At 47.5% G+C, this 13,978-nt stretch overlaps 1 protein-coding gene across 1 annotated transcript in view; it reads right to left on the bottom strand.

Annotated features, from left to right (window-relative positions):
• LOC132448053 (dedicator of cytokinesis protein 4-like) overlaps positions 1-10,099 on the bottom strand; it is a 75,177-nt gene extending 65,078 nt beyond the window's left edge. Inside the window, exons 1-3 of the mRNA XM_060039116.1 lie at positions 10,029-10,099; positions 8,743-8,893; positions 6,468-6,552 (exon numbers count right to left, since the gene is read on the bottom strand). Coding sequence (XP_059895099.1) covers positions 6,468-6,552; positions 8,743-8,792 — 135 coding nt within the window. The 5' untranslated portion in view covers positions 8,793-8,893; positions 10,029-10,099. The remainder of the gene's footprint in view (positions 1-6,467; positions 6,553-8,742; positions 8,894-10,028) is intronic.
• Between the last annotated feature and the right edge of the window lie 3,879 nt (positions 10,100-13,978).

The following is a 13,978-nucleotide window of genomic DNA, read 5'->3' as shown; positions in this document are numbered from 1 at the left end:
TGCAGCTTCAGCCGTGAAACACATGTGAATTGTTTTAGTGACCCTGAGCTTTGAAAAAACGAAAGTATAAGAACAAACAATCCAGGGAGTGAAAGTGCGGCGTGTGCACATCCACGGCGGGCCTACGGTCCTCTGACACACGGCGGTAACCTAAGGGCTGTTTACCGGCGGCCGAGCAGCGGGTCTGCTGATGATACGCCACCACACACGTATCCATGACACACAGGGATTATTCAAATCTGCTGTCAACATTCACAAAAGACAAGTACTGCTGGCAGAATTAAGCACAGCGGTGGGGTACGCACACACACACGCACACGCGCACACACACACACACACGCGCGCACACACACACTCACCCACACACCAGATGGCTAGTGGCGCGGCTGCCAGAGCTCACCCTGCATTAAGCAGAAGGAAGGAAGGAGACGGGAAGTGTGTGTGTGTGTGTGTGTGTGTGTGTGTGTGTGCGTGTGCGTGTGCGTGTGTGCAAATAGACGACCTAGGTAAAAAAGACGTACATTACCACACCACAAACCACATGCCTGGAATGACAGCCCCCTCCCCAACCACACACACACACACTTCTTAGGCCATAACACACACACACACACACACACACACACACACACACACACACACACACACACACACACACACACACACACACACACACACACACACACACACACACACACACACACACACACACACACACACACACACACACACAGGGGTGCTGCCCACATGTATGTCTGGACTGCAGCACATGGGTGTATTGCAATAGGTTTTTCTGTAAGGGTGACGGTTGCTGACTCCCGCCCAGAGTCACTGGTGCGCTGATCAAAGGCGCACTGCAGGTAGCTTTATAGATAGAGATGGAACAGGCAGTCCTCCCCGATGGAGGAGCGAGAGGACGGAGGGCAGTGGGCTGGAAGGGGCAGGATATGTCTGCGTTCAGACTTCTGGAGGTATCCTGCATCCAACGACGGCTTGGAGCGGGCAGGGTATATTTACTATATTTACAGTCGTCCGCTGCTTGGCGTTGCGCTGTCTGGCTGCATTAGTGTAACAACATTTGTGTTCAATTGTGTACCAACGAAGTGTTGCTACTAGACTGATTACAATTGGAAATAGTTATAGCGGTGTTACTAGACTGATAAATTACATTTTTTGTAGTGGTGTTAGAAGTCTACAGTCTAGTATCGGTTAATGCTGTGCTTTGGTTTACTGGTTTCAATCATTGTTGCCTGTAAATGGCCCTGTGTCAGGTAGGGTCAGTTAGCCTTTTGTTGTATTCCGCCATATTATTGAATGGCCTGGCTTTGTGCAAGCTAGGGCTACAAGCACATAGGGTTGTGGTGAATTATCTGATCACCAGTGTGGCGTTTAGAGTACGCATTCTTAACACAGTATAGAATAGAGTTCAGGAAGGTCCCTGCACCCATCGTCCCTGATTGATGAGTCACCTGTTCTTTTTTCTGTTTAACCATCAGTGGTAACTCATTTCTATATCTAGGCCATCACCATCAGAGTCAGTGCACTACCAATTAACTGTGGTGCGGTTAACTCAGCATGTCTGGAGCCAATGGAGCAATCAGCGACTCTCCCCCAAGTCCCGTTCTTCTGAAGCGATGGATTCATCATACGAAGACAAAGGAGTCCATCACAAGACTGTTTTGTAGGCGACCGCGTTGGAAGACAAGACTTTGTAAGGCCGGGCAGAGATTCACTGCGTTGGCTCTGTTTCGTCATTTGATTTGGGCATACTTTCCATTCCTGTACGTTGGTCTTCTTGGGGATACTTTAGACCACATGCCCACTCACACCATCAATGTGACTTGCCTAAACGTACCCCTCCCCCCCCCCGTTCTTCCCTACTGTCACAAGACCTGGATCACACCAGGTGATGAGACAAATTCTCTACCTCTTGTAACTTTATGGTAGCACAGGCTATTTATTGAATTATATGTACTCAAATGATTCTTGCACTTTTTGAGACATAGATCTTCATGGTTGAATGCACTCGTTGTGAGACGCTTTCGAAAAAAAGCGTGAACTTAATAAATGTAATGGTTATAATAATAATAATAATAATAATACATTTAATTTAGAGGCGCCTTTCAAGACACCCAAGGTCACCTTACAGAGCATATAGTCATCATTCAAAACTATGTAAAACAGACTAGGAATACAAGGAAAACAGAGGTTAAACATGAAGAAGAATAATAATTAATAACACTCAAAGACGCCTAAAGTGAAGGGGGGACCTCACTAACCACCACCAATATGTAGCACCCACTTGGGTGATGCACGGCAGCCAATCGGTGCCAGAACGCTCACTACACACCAGCTTGAGGTGGAGAGTTAGGGATGAGGTGGAGAGTGAGGGAATAGAACATTTAAACACTATCGACCATATTTAAACACTATCGATCACATTTAAACAATATCGACCACATGTAAACACTATCGACCACATTTAAACACTATCGACCATATTTAAACACTATGGACCACATGTAAACCCTATCGACCACATGTAAACACTATCGCCCACATTTAAACACTATCACCCACATTTAAACACTATGGACCACACGTAAACCCTATCGCCCAAATATAAACACTAACGCCCACTTTTAAACACTATCGCCCACATTTAAACACTATGGACCACATTTAAACACTATGTAAACATATCTATATTTTTTTATGTATCATTTATTCTGTGTCCGTATATTTATTTATTTATTGCTAATATGCAGTAACAGAGTTCATTAAGATCCTTCAAAGACGTTTTCAACGATCCCTAAAGCTCTAATCACTGAACTAATTCACTCTGTAATTAACTACCGAGATTTAAGGTTCACATGCTCGTTATACAAAAGTTACATAATCATCCATCTTCGTCCCCACAGCGAACCGGAGACAGCACAAGGCACCGGGCACATGCTTTTCATGGCGGTGTGTTGCAGGAAATAAATTGGTGTGAAAAAAAATCAAAGAAAAAAAAGATCACACATGGTACATGGTGTGGTGTTTTAGCGTCGCAGCGGGGCCGTCGCTCGGAGAGACTTGGACTCACTAGGTGAAGAGGGTGACAGCTTTGAGGATAAGCCGCCAGCACCCATGGCAACTCACAGCCATGTATGCTGTGTTTGTGTGTTCGTGTGTGTGTGTGTTGGCCCCATGTGTGTTGGCCCCATGTGTGTTGGCCCCACAACCGTTTGATGAGCGTGCACGGAGTAGTATTCTGTGCACGTCAGCGAAGTGGTGCAGGGTGACCGCCTCTCTCTCTCTCTCTCTCTCTCTCTCTCTCTCTCTCTCTCTCTCTCTCTCTCTCTCTCTCTCTCTCTCTCTCTCTCTCTCTCTCTCTCTCTCTCTCTCTCTCTCTCTCTCTCTCTCTCTCTCTCTCTCTCTCTCCCTCAAGCCCTTTCACTATCTCTCCCTCAAGCCCTTTCACTCTCTCTCTCCATCTCCCAGTGTCTCTCCCACTTGGTCTTTCTCTCCCCTGCTATTCAACTCAGATTTCTAATTCACACCCTAAGTCCCCCTTCTGATCCCCAGTTTAAGCCTGCAGAGGGAAACCTAAGTTATATAATATTTGAAGTGTGAGATTTAGTGTGTCTGTGTGCATGTGGGTGCGCACGTGTACATTATTCTTAGGATGGGAGTGTACTTTGCATGTGCAAAATCTCCCAAGCTATTTCTCCTCTAGAGATACCGTAAGATAAGCATGTTCCACTCTGCTCAGACTCGAGCAATCAATCACACACTGCTCTGGGATCTGCACTCTGCCCTATCCTTTTCTCTGCTGTACACGGATTGAGATGTGTGGAATATAACAACGCTAAATCCTAGCCAGGAGTCACTGGAGATTCACAGAGAGCCACTTCTCAACTGTAGGGAACGTTATTTATCGGATTTATCTCTAAGGCTGTTACACTTGGTTGAACGCGTGCCAGCTCAAACACCAAAGTAGGGATGTGCACACTTCTATTCAAGGGTTTTACACCTGGTGGAGCAATTTAATAAGCACGATAATAAGCACTTTTTAATGTGTGCTGGCATCTTGAGAACAAACATCAGAGATTAGTCGATCCGATTTGTTTTCTGCACTTCGTCGATTGATTGAATTAAACAAACACCTGCGCCCGCCTCATTCCGTGGAAACACGACGATCTAAGTATTCCCCGTGAACACATTGCACCCACCCACGGGGCCCAGGATTGGGAGCTGAAACACAAACGCTCCTCGCTGTTTCTGAGAGTCGCAGGAATCCTGTTTTTCTCCCTTTACACGTTCTCTTCGTTAATGAGATGAAACAAATAGAACCGTAAAAATCCCAGCCGCATGTTCCCCCTTTCTTCCAATTAGCCGAGCACAGAGCCGCTACTGTGGGAACACTGGCAGCAGTAAAGTCTGCAGGTCCCCACAACGCACACACAAAGAGAAAGTGTGTGAAGGTAATCTTCATTCTGGTACAATTAGGCCAATAACACGCCAGACAAAGTTTGGCTGGTGTCTGTAGAGAAAGAAACACATTGTCCCCAGCGAGAAATAACAATGTGATTTTAGTGCCGGGTTGGAGATAGTGTGTTGGGGGGAAGGTGTGTGTGTGTGTGTGTGTGTGTGTATGTGTATGTGTATGTGTATGTGTATGTGTGTGTGTGTGTGTGTGTGTGTGGTAATTGCCATTTCCTCTACCTGTCTTCCATTAATAGAGGACTTGTGGTGTTTTGGTGGGTGCTTAATAGTGGAACATTAGGGCTTTTATTAGGGCCCAACTGCCTTTGTTTTGACTACCAGAGCCACCTAAGACGGAACGACAACACAACAGACTGATTAAGAAGTTCATGTTCCCACTGCAACGGGAAGGCCTGACGCGTGTCTATGTGTGTGTGTGTGTGTGTGTGTGTATGTGTCGGTGTCTGTGTCAGCGTGCATGCACGCTCGCACGTGCGTTCATTCCGCCATCGTCAACGCCGCCCCAGTGCAGAAAACCTGGGTTGCCACGGTAACAGCAAATGGAGCACTGGGAAACTGGGAGAAGTGGTGTCGGTGGTGGGGGTCTGGGGGGTGAGGGATATGGGGGAGGGGGTCAGGGGGAAAATCCAGTGTTTTCCCCTCATGAGAAAAAAAGCCCAACGGCTCAAAGTATTGCATTTTCTAATAAACAGGATGTACGACGTCTTACCGTCAGTAAACGGTGAAGGGTTTACACTGTAAACCCTTCACCGTTTTTACTGTAAACTTTACAGTAAACAACTGTAAACCCTTCACCATGCTCCTTCTGTTGACCGAATTTTATTACGCAGAGCGATGTTTAACCATCTCTCCGTTTCATTTATTTTTCTCCCACGATTTAGCCATGTTACGAACGTGATAGCAAGATCATTAGCACACATGTCCGATGCTTGAGAAAAAGTAGTTTCCCCAAACGTCGCGGTCGGTTTGACAGGACAGAGTGCATCACGCGCACCATCTCTGTCCCTCTACGTGTCTGTGACACTGTGGTCAGGGTTAGGGTTATAATCTGTACCCCTGCACCAAGGTAACGCACGACCAGAAATGGTCTCCATGGAACTGACTCACGCCTCGTTTCCACATACCGATCGCATTCTCGTATGCGATCCAACCGTCTCCGACCGAAAGTCCATTCATTCCTATGTGATTCTCCGTAATGTCCGTTTTGCCTCCGAGACTCCTCCCCTCCGTAAAATTTCGGTCCGGTATGTCCGTAATATACGTTAAAAAAATTTAACTTTCGCGGGCGTTTTCCGGAGATACCGTATGAAAGTTTTTATGTTTTTCACAAAACATGTAAGTACCTGGCAGGCCAAACTCCTCGCCGATCTCTTTCCAAGCCTGGTTGGTTTTGTTTTTATCTCTGTATATGTCGATCCTCATGTTCCAAAGTACCGGTCTCCTAAAAACGGCCATTATCATACGCTCCCCCATCTTTTGTCCGTAAATAAATTCATGTCCGTACGTAAAACACTAGCGACTCCTTCCGTACATTTACGGAAGCACGGATACGAAAAGCATACGTATGTGGAAACGAGGCGTAATACCTGGACTTGAATGAATGATTGCATCGCTAGAAAAACGTTCCTTGTGTGGAAATAGACAAAAAAGGCGACGCAACCATATTGGATCTAGTGTGCTGCATACGATTTTTACTTTGAGTGCCGCACTTCCACTCTCATCCACTGAAGTATATTATATTATAGTATGTTAAAGTACATCTAGTATATCTGATGCCACAATCCTATCCTCCTACAATGTATAGTGTTACAAACAGACACACATCCGAGCTAACCACAGAAGGTTGAGGCCCTTTCGCCGATGGTTAGTTAAATGACACACAGTCAAATCTTGTGCTTCCCGCAGCCCGTATGATGTCACAGGAAGTGGCGTGATGATGTCACAGGACGTGGCGCGGCGGTGGCGATGTCACTCACCAGTCTGTAGAGCTCTGTGACGCTGATCTCGTCGGGGTCCACCATGCTGAACTCCCTCCGGGGCACCAGGTCCAGGCAGAGCTGCCTGTACCACACAGACAGTACACAGTTAGCATATCAAACACGAGCACACAGACACACAAAGGTCCACCACACACGCAACACACACGCGCGCACACACACTCCAAACTTCCAAAAAATATATATTTTGAAGATACTTGTTCCCAGTATGTTCGAACTGAAGTGCTAGAGATCGGGTGTGTGTGTGTCTGTGTCTGTGTCTGTGTGTGTGTGTGTGTGTGGGTGTGTGTCTATGCGTGTGTGTGTGTGTGTGTGTGTGTGTGTGTGTGTGTGTGTATGTCTTTCGGTGTCTGTGTGTGTGTGTGTGTGTGTGTGTGTGTCTATGCGTGTGTGTGTGTTTGTGTGTGTGTGTGTCTGTCTTAGTCTGTGTGTGTGTGTGTGTGTTTGTGTGTGTGTGAGTGTCTGTCGGTGTCTGTGTGTGTGTGTGTCTGTCTTAGTCTGTGTGTCTGTCTTAGTCTGTGTGTGTGTGTGTGTGTGTGTGTGTGTGTGTGTGTGTGTGTGTGTGTGTGTGTGTGTGTGTGTGTGTGTGTGTGTGTGTATGTCTGTCTTAGTCTGTGTGTGTGTGTGTGTGTGTGTGTGTGTGTGTGTCTGTCGGTGTCTGTGTATGTCTGTCTTAGTCTGTGTGTGTGTCGTCTTGTCAGGACTTAGAGAGACAGAGTTGGTGAAGCATCCCCCAGCCTGTAGCTGTCAAACCCTCTGCCCACCCTGTGTGTGTGTGTGGGTGCATACATGTGTGCGTGCGTGTGTGTGTGCGTGCGTGCGTGCGCACATGTGTGTGTGATGGAGAAAGAGGGATCCAAGAATGACTTTAAGTCAGTTGATATTCACTTCTGTAGAGGGTTGGAGAGACACAGAGAGAGAGGGAGAGAGAGGGAGAGGGAGACAGAGAGGGGGCGAGAGGGAGAGAGAGAGAGAGAGAGAGAGAGAGAGAGAGAGAGAGAGAGAGAGAGAGAGAGAGAGAGAGAGAGAGAGAGACTAGGCTAGAGATAGGCAAGGACAATTGAAAGTGAGTTTCTATTCTCTCGTATAATTTAGGTTACGTGTGCATGCGTGTGTGCGAGCACATTCATGGGTGCACGTACGTGCGACTGTGCGCTCACATTTATGGGTGCATGCACGTATGTGTGCTTGCACATTTATGGGTGCATGCACTTGTGTGCGTGTGTGGAGTGGGAAACAGGGTTGTGAGATGAAAGGGGGGAGAAAGGGGGGAGACAGCGTACTCGTGGAGGGCATGGCGAGAACAAGGGAGAGAAAAGCAGGTAAATATTTTTTTTTTTAAGCCGGCTAGCCTGGCTGTTTGAAGAGGAAACGTGATTGATTATGAGAGTCTGTGCCCACAGGGACGGTAGACGTGTAACACAGAGAGAGTGATTCAAAGAGAAAGAGAGAGCCAGACGGAGAGAGACTGAGACGGATGGTACGAGAGAGAGACACAGAGAGGGTGTAGGGAGACGGAGACACCAAAACCAAACCGCCCAGTGCTCAGGTATAGAAAACATGTGAGAGGAGCATCCCTGAAGAGAACACCATTACTGTCCTTTGTTTAAGGTCATTCCTTCGTTCATGTTTGTTTTCCTGATGGTTTCATCACTTCGGGTTAATTTTTGCTCATCTCTTGTGTGAACTGTCATTCACTCATCCTTCCATCTGTCCAACCCTCTTGTGTTTTCTGACTGTTTCTTCATGTCAGTGCTGTGGTCTTTTTCTACTGTGTGCGTCGCATGTATGGCCAGTAACCCATTCATCCATCTATTCATCCATTCATCCATCTCTCATCTGTATCCTGTTTGTTCCTTCATGCCAATGCATGAAGGAACAGGTCGTTGCGCATCTCTGGTATGAACGCATCTCTGGTATGAACGCATCTCTGGTATGTTGCGCATCTCTGGTATGAACTGTCATTCACTCATTCAGTCACCCATCCATCCATCTACCTATCCATTTATCCATCCATCCAACCATCGCCCACGTGTCTGTTTCTTCATGTCGTGGCTGTGGTCGGTGTGCCTCTCTCGCAGTCATCCATCCATCCATCCATCCACCCCCCACGTGTCTGTTTCTTCATGTCGTGGCTGTGGTCGCTGTGCCTCTCTCACAGTCATCCATCCATCCATCCATCCATCCATCCATCCATCCATCCATCCATCCATCCCTCCCTCCTCCAGCGGGCGGTCCCCCCCCCTCCACTCACTCGTTGCCCCAGTCCAGCCGGGCCGTGATGTGCTGCTTGAAGTCCCTCATGCGGTCGTTTTGTCAGATGGCCGACCAGCACCTGCCGCCGCAGGTCCAGGATCTCGTTCATCACGTGCCACAGCCGGTGGAAACAGGTCCCCCTCGTTCTTCTGTCCGGGCGGGGGAGAGAGGGGGAGAGAGAGGGAGGGAGAGAGGGAGGAGGGGGAGAGAGGGAGAAATAGAGTGAGAGGTGTTAGAGAAACCAAGGGTTGAACACAATTGGGACACAATTATAAATCAGATGCATGGATAGAAAGAGACAGAGGGGGCAGAGAGAGTGAGAGAAATACATATATCACAAGAGAAAAAGAGGGTTTAAGAACCGACCGGGGAACAAAGATGGAGACCAAAACAGAGAAGGTGGAGGGAGTGAAAGACAACAGAAGATGAAGGCGAAGAGAGAAGAGCATGAGAGCAAGGGGGAGAGGGTTCAAGATGGTACTCCAAGTCGTCATTAAGGGAGAGAGAGAGAGAGAGAGAAAGAGAAAGAGAGAGAGCAAGAGAGAGAGCAAGAGAGAGAGCAAGAGAGAGAATAGCAAGCGAGCGATTGAGAGAGAGAGAGAGAGAGAGAGAGAGAGAGAGAGAGAGAGAGAGAGAGAGAGAGAGAGAGAGAGAGAGAGAGAGAGAGAGAGAGAGAGAGAGAGAGAGAGAGAGAGAGAGAGAGAGAGAGAGAGAGAGAGAGAGATAAAGCAAATGGATTTTGGGCAAATTAGCTCCAGCGTCTGCTGCTCTTCGCCTCGCAATCTACGCACTTTGATCCGGGAGCATTCATCAGCTCATTGAATCAGCGGCAGCAGATAGCTTAATGGGCGGGCAAACACAAGCCAGGGGCCTATTGAGTGTGTGCGCGGCAGCTGGGGGCCGACCCGTGGGGGCCCCACGAACCCCACTCAGACGAGAGACACGCAGAGGACCTGGACCCCGACGCACAGATCCACTTCACCGGCGGGTAATACACGAGTCGCTCAGCATCGATCGTGTCTGCGGACGCGTGTGTGTGTGTGTGTCTGTTGGGTGGTTGGGGGTGTAAGGATGTGTGTGTGGGTGTGGAAGGATGTGTGGGTGGGTGTGTAAGGATGTGTGTGTGTGGATGTGTACGTGTGTGTGTGTGTGTGTGTGTCGGCTCACCACATCAAGCTTTTTCTGTGTGTCTGCATTCGTGCAAGTGTGTGTGTGTGTGTGTGTGTGTGTGTGTGTGTGTGTGTGTGTGTGTGTGTGTGTGTGTGTACATGTGTGTCGGCTCACCACATAGAGCTGCTTCCACATCGCCCCCCAGTCTCTGAGGGTCGAGGTCATCTCGGTGATGACGGAGTCCTCCGTGGGGATGACCGTCTCATACTGCCTGCAGGGTCGAACACACACGGAGCAGAGACCTGCGTTACTCATCTCTCTCGCCCGTGTGTCGCATCGGCATGGCGATGATGCGGGTTCGTATACGGTTGTTCAAGTGTGAAACACATGGAGTAGGTTCTCACGGCCGGGCTTTGGAAATGCATTGAGGAGACCAACAATTGGAAACCGAGAAAACGGAGACGGAGAGCGAGAGATCGCTTTAAAATACATAAATATATGTAAAACATATGTGTCAAAGACAAAAAAAAACACCTTTACAACGAAATAGTTTTTTTTTTATGTTTCTACACCTGATGGAGACAATCTTAAATGAACGCATGCATGTAGACTGAAATTATGAAAAGTAATCGATGTATGCTTTGCACGTTTGCACACATTTGTGTGAATGTGCAAAAAACACGTAGGATTGTACGTTGTGTGACAGCAGCCATCTCTAAAGGGCCCACACACATGCGGAACGGCAGGATCCAGGCTGTCACAACACGATGAACAGCACATCATGGAAATGAAGCCCATTGTGTCGCAGGCACACAGGCAGAGACAGAGAGTACAAGTTTACAGAGAAGCAGAAAGAAAATACAGATGAATACGTCTGTTCCCATAAAGGAGGTACAGTGTGGCAATAGAATGGAGACAATACATGGCGCGCGCGCACACACACACACACACACACACACAAGCACGCACACACACACACACACACACACACACACAAGCACGCACACACACCCACACACAAAACATACACACACACTCCACACACACAGAAAGAGTGACACATAGATAATATAAATAGACTGGGCAAACCCACACAAACACACACACAAGAGTGAACGTTGCTCACCCTTTGTTCTTGATGTGGGCGCTCTTCAAGTGGATGTAGCTGCATGGGAAGATCCCCTTCAGAGGGAGAAGAAGAAGCCACACAGCGCTAATCAATAGCCTTCCTTCCCTGCGCTATCGGAAGCATTTAGCGCTAACAGCCCTTAGCAGCCACGATCCCGGGAGAAGGCATGACGCTGCGTGATCAATACGTTGACCGTTTGTTACTTACAGTGCCGACTGGGGGAGGGAGGGTGAGGGGGAGGGGGGGGGGAAGAGAGAGAGAGCTACACAATCGCCGGAAATATATTCAAGGGTCCCTTTTTTACCATCAGGTGTGAAGTTGGCTGTTCGGTTAAAAAAAGCCATTTAAAAAAACGCATCCTCTGGTGTCATCACAAGTGGCAGCGTCCAATCCGTCATGAGATCGATAAAGAGATCAACTACCTGGTGAATTGAACGCCCTCGGAGACTGGGGTCCATCCATCCATCATGGACATGGATTGAACTTCACTCACCACAGTGAAGTTTATCGATTGCATTCGTATATACCTATATATATATATATACAGTCACACATTTTGGTGTACACATGCACACACCCAAACACATCTCTCACCTTGGTGTTGGGGTTCTTCAGGATGAATCCACGGTACCAGCCTGCAGTGACGAAAAGCACAGAAGACTCCTTCTTTAATGTCATGTCAGTGGCTAGGGTGTTCCAACTGCCAACCTGGACGTAGGGTTAAATCCCCTACGTCCATAGCCTGCTCACAGACATCCTATGGAGAGGATCCCTGAATCCTCTACATGCTTCTCCATGGCATGCAGCTGAATTCACTGGAAAGCCATTGGATGAAAGCATCTTCGAAATGACTAATGACTAAATAAATTGTGTTTTCCTTGCAACATCCGTTAACCTGGACCCAAGCGTATTTCCAACCACCCGGGCTCTTAGCATAAAAGACGTATACTCAAATTGAAATACACGAGTAAGAGGAGGGAGTTTATCTGCAACCACACAGCTTAAAGCCTAAGTATAGGCGGAATATTCATCAGAAGGACTGAATATATTTCCGTTAATAAAAGGGGTAATAGGTGGATGTTTTATGACATATTTGGTCCAGGGCCAGAGCTGGAGTAATTACCAACGATTATACTGTAAAGGAGATCATTTTTAACCTCTGACCCGCGGTGAAATGGTTCTTTGGTCGTTTATTGTGTGTATATATATGAGTCATGGAGGGGAGCTGAACCCGGTTCTTTGTTAGTGGTGGTGATGATCTATACGTTCACCTATCAGCCAGCGATCCCGTGAGCTAATCCAAACTCATTTGCTTGGCTTACAACCAATTTAAGCAGCGGCATTTATCTCTTAAATCTCGTGGCAGAAAGGCAGAGGAATTATTATTGGGATGTAAATGGCGCAGATAATCATAATCTGTCATGGATTTATTTGATTTATTTCCAGTTTGCCAAAAGCGCGGGAGACAGAGTTAAATATATTTGAATATTATGAACCTCTGGTCAGAAAAAAAAACGTAGAGAATAGGAGAGTTTAATATGGCACAATCATTCATAATATTAGGACAGTACGGACATACTGTCGAAAGACGACCATACGAACTACAACATCAAGCAATGAAAAACAAATCCAATCCCTCTCCATTTGCCCACCTCCCCCCCTTCTGTGTGTTTGACACGTGGACATCGACATGAGGCGAGAACGAATAAGGAAGCAATACAATGGAAGAAGAAGCTGTGTGAGTGTGCGTGCATGGTGTTTCATGCATGTTTGCATGTTCGCGCGCGTGCACAGTGCGCGTGTGAGTCTGTCTGTTTGTCTGCGTGCATGCGTGTGACTGTGTGCGTGCGCGCAATGTGTGTGTGCTTGCATCTGTGTGGGATTCTTCGTGCGTCTGCGTGTGCATTTGTGCGTGTGCGTGCATGCCTGTACTTCGCATTTCTCCAGGATCTGCACCGTGTCTCCGATTTCCAGCGGCAGGCCATGCTGAACGGTCCCTCTGAAGCTGGCCAACGCTAGAGAGAGACCCACAAGACCACGGCCGTTAGAGACAGGTGTGAAGCACCAAAACAGACGCGAGCCACAGACACGTGAAGGGGAAAGGAAACAGATGCTTTGGAATGAAGACAGAAAAACACTAGAAAGAAGGACAGAAAGAAATGCCAGACCGAGAGAGAAGGAAAGACTTAAAAAAGAAAGAGAAAGCTAGAGAGTGTGAGATGAACAAGGAATTATGGAGAGGAAAGGAGCAAACGATTCACAAGTAATTCAAGAAATGCGAAGAGAACGAAAATAAAACAAGCGTTGGAAAAAGGATTAAAATGATGCAAAGCAAAAAAAAACTCAAGACATTGGAAGAAATGCACAGAGAGGGAGACATGAAGGACTCGGACAAAATGGAGGGCCTCTACATCGATTAGGCAGCGAGAAGCACTTAGCGCCGCTAGAGGCTAACCGCTAGCCCATCAGCGCAGAGTGGCGGTTGACAGATTCCCTGTCAGCCTCTGAGGGGGAGCGAGCTGAAACCGCCACTCCACTCCACCGTTCTCCTAGACCTCCAGCCAGACGACAGCAGCGCGGCTAACCACACGGCTGCATAAACACGGACACGTGCGGTAATTCACACGTATTACCCTGAGGTCTGCGCTGTCACGTTGACGCAAGCACGGACACAAACACAGAACACACACAACAGACACTAAGTTTCACTCCGTAGGCACACGTGAACACTCTTTTTCAGTCTTCCCACCTTGAGTAAGTGGAGGTCGTCCAAGGCCGTGTTATGCCAACTGCTCATCTGAATTATGAGAAAGAATATTCATGGTCCAATCGATAAATCGGTTGGTTTCCTCAAATTTCTTCTATAAATCTGAATCTTGTGATTGTTTTCTAGTTTTTTTGACATCAGGAAATGAAACCTGAATGATAATTTCCCCTTTCCTCCCATTTCCCAGTAAGTCATTTTTAGAAGACATTTGATTCCAAATTAACCCAC

This window comes from Gadus macrocephalus, chromosome 19, assembly GCF_031168955.1.
Source record: "Gadus macrocephalus chromosome 19, ASM3116895v1".
Taxonomy (NCBI): Eukaryota; Metazoa; Chordata; class Actinopteri; order Gadiformes; family Gadidae; genus Gadus; species Gadus macrocephalus.
This window is presented reverse-complemented; position numbering and strand designations above follow the sequence as displayed.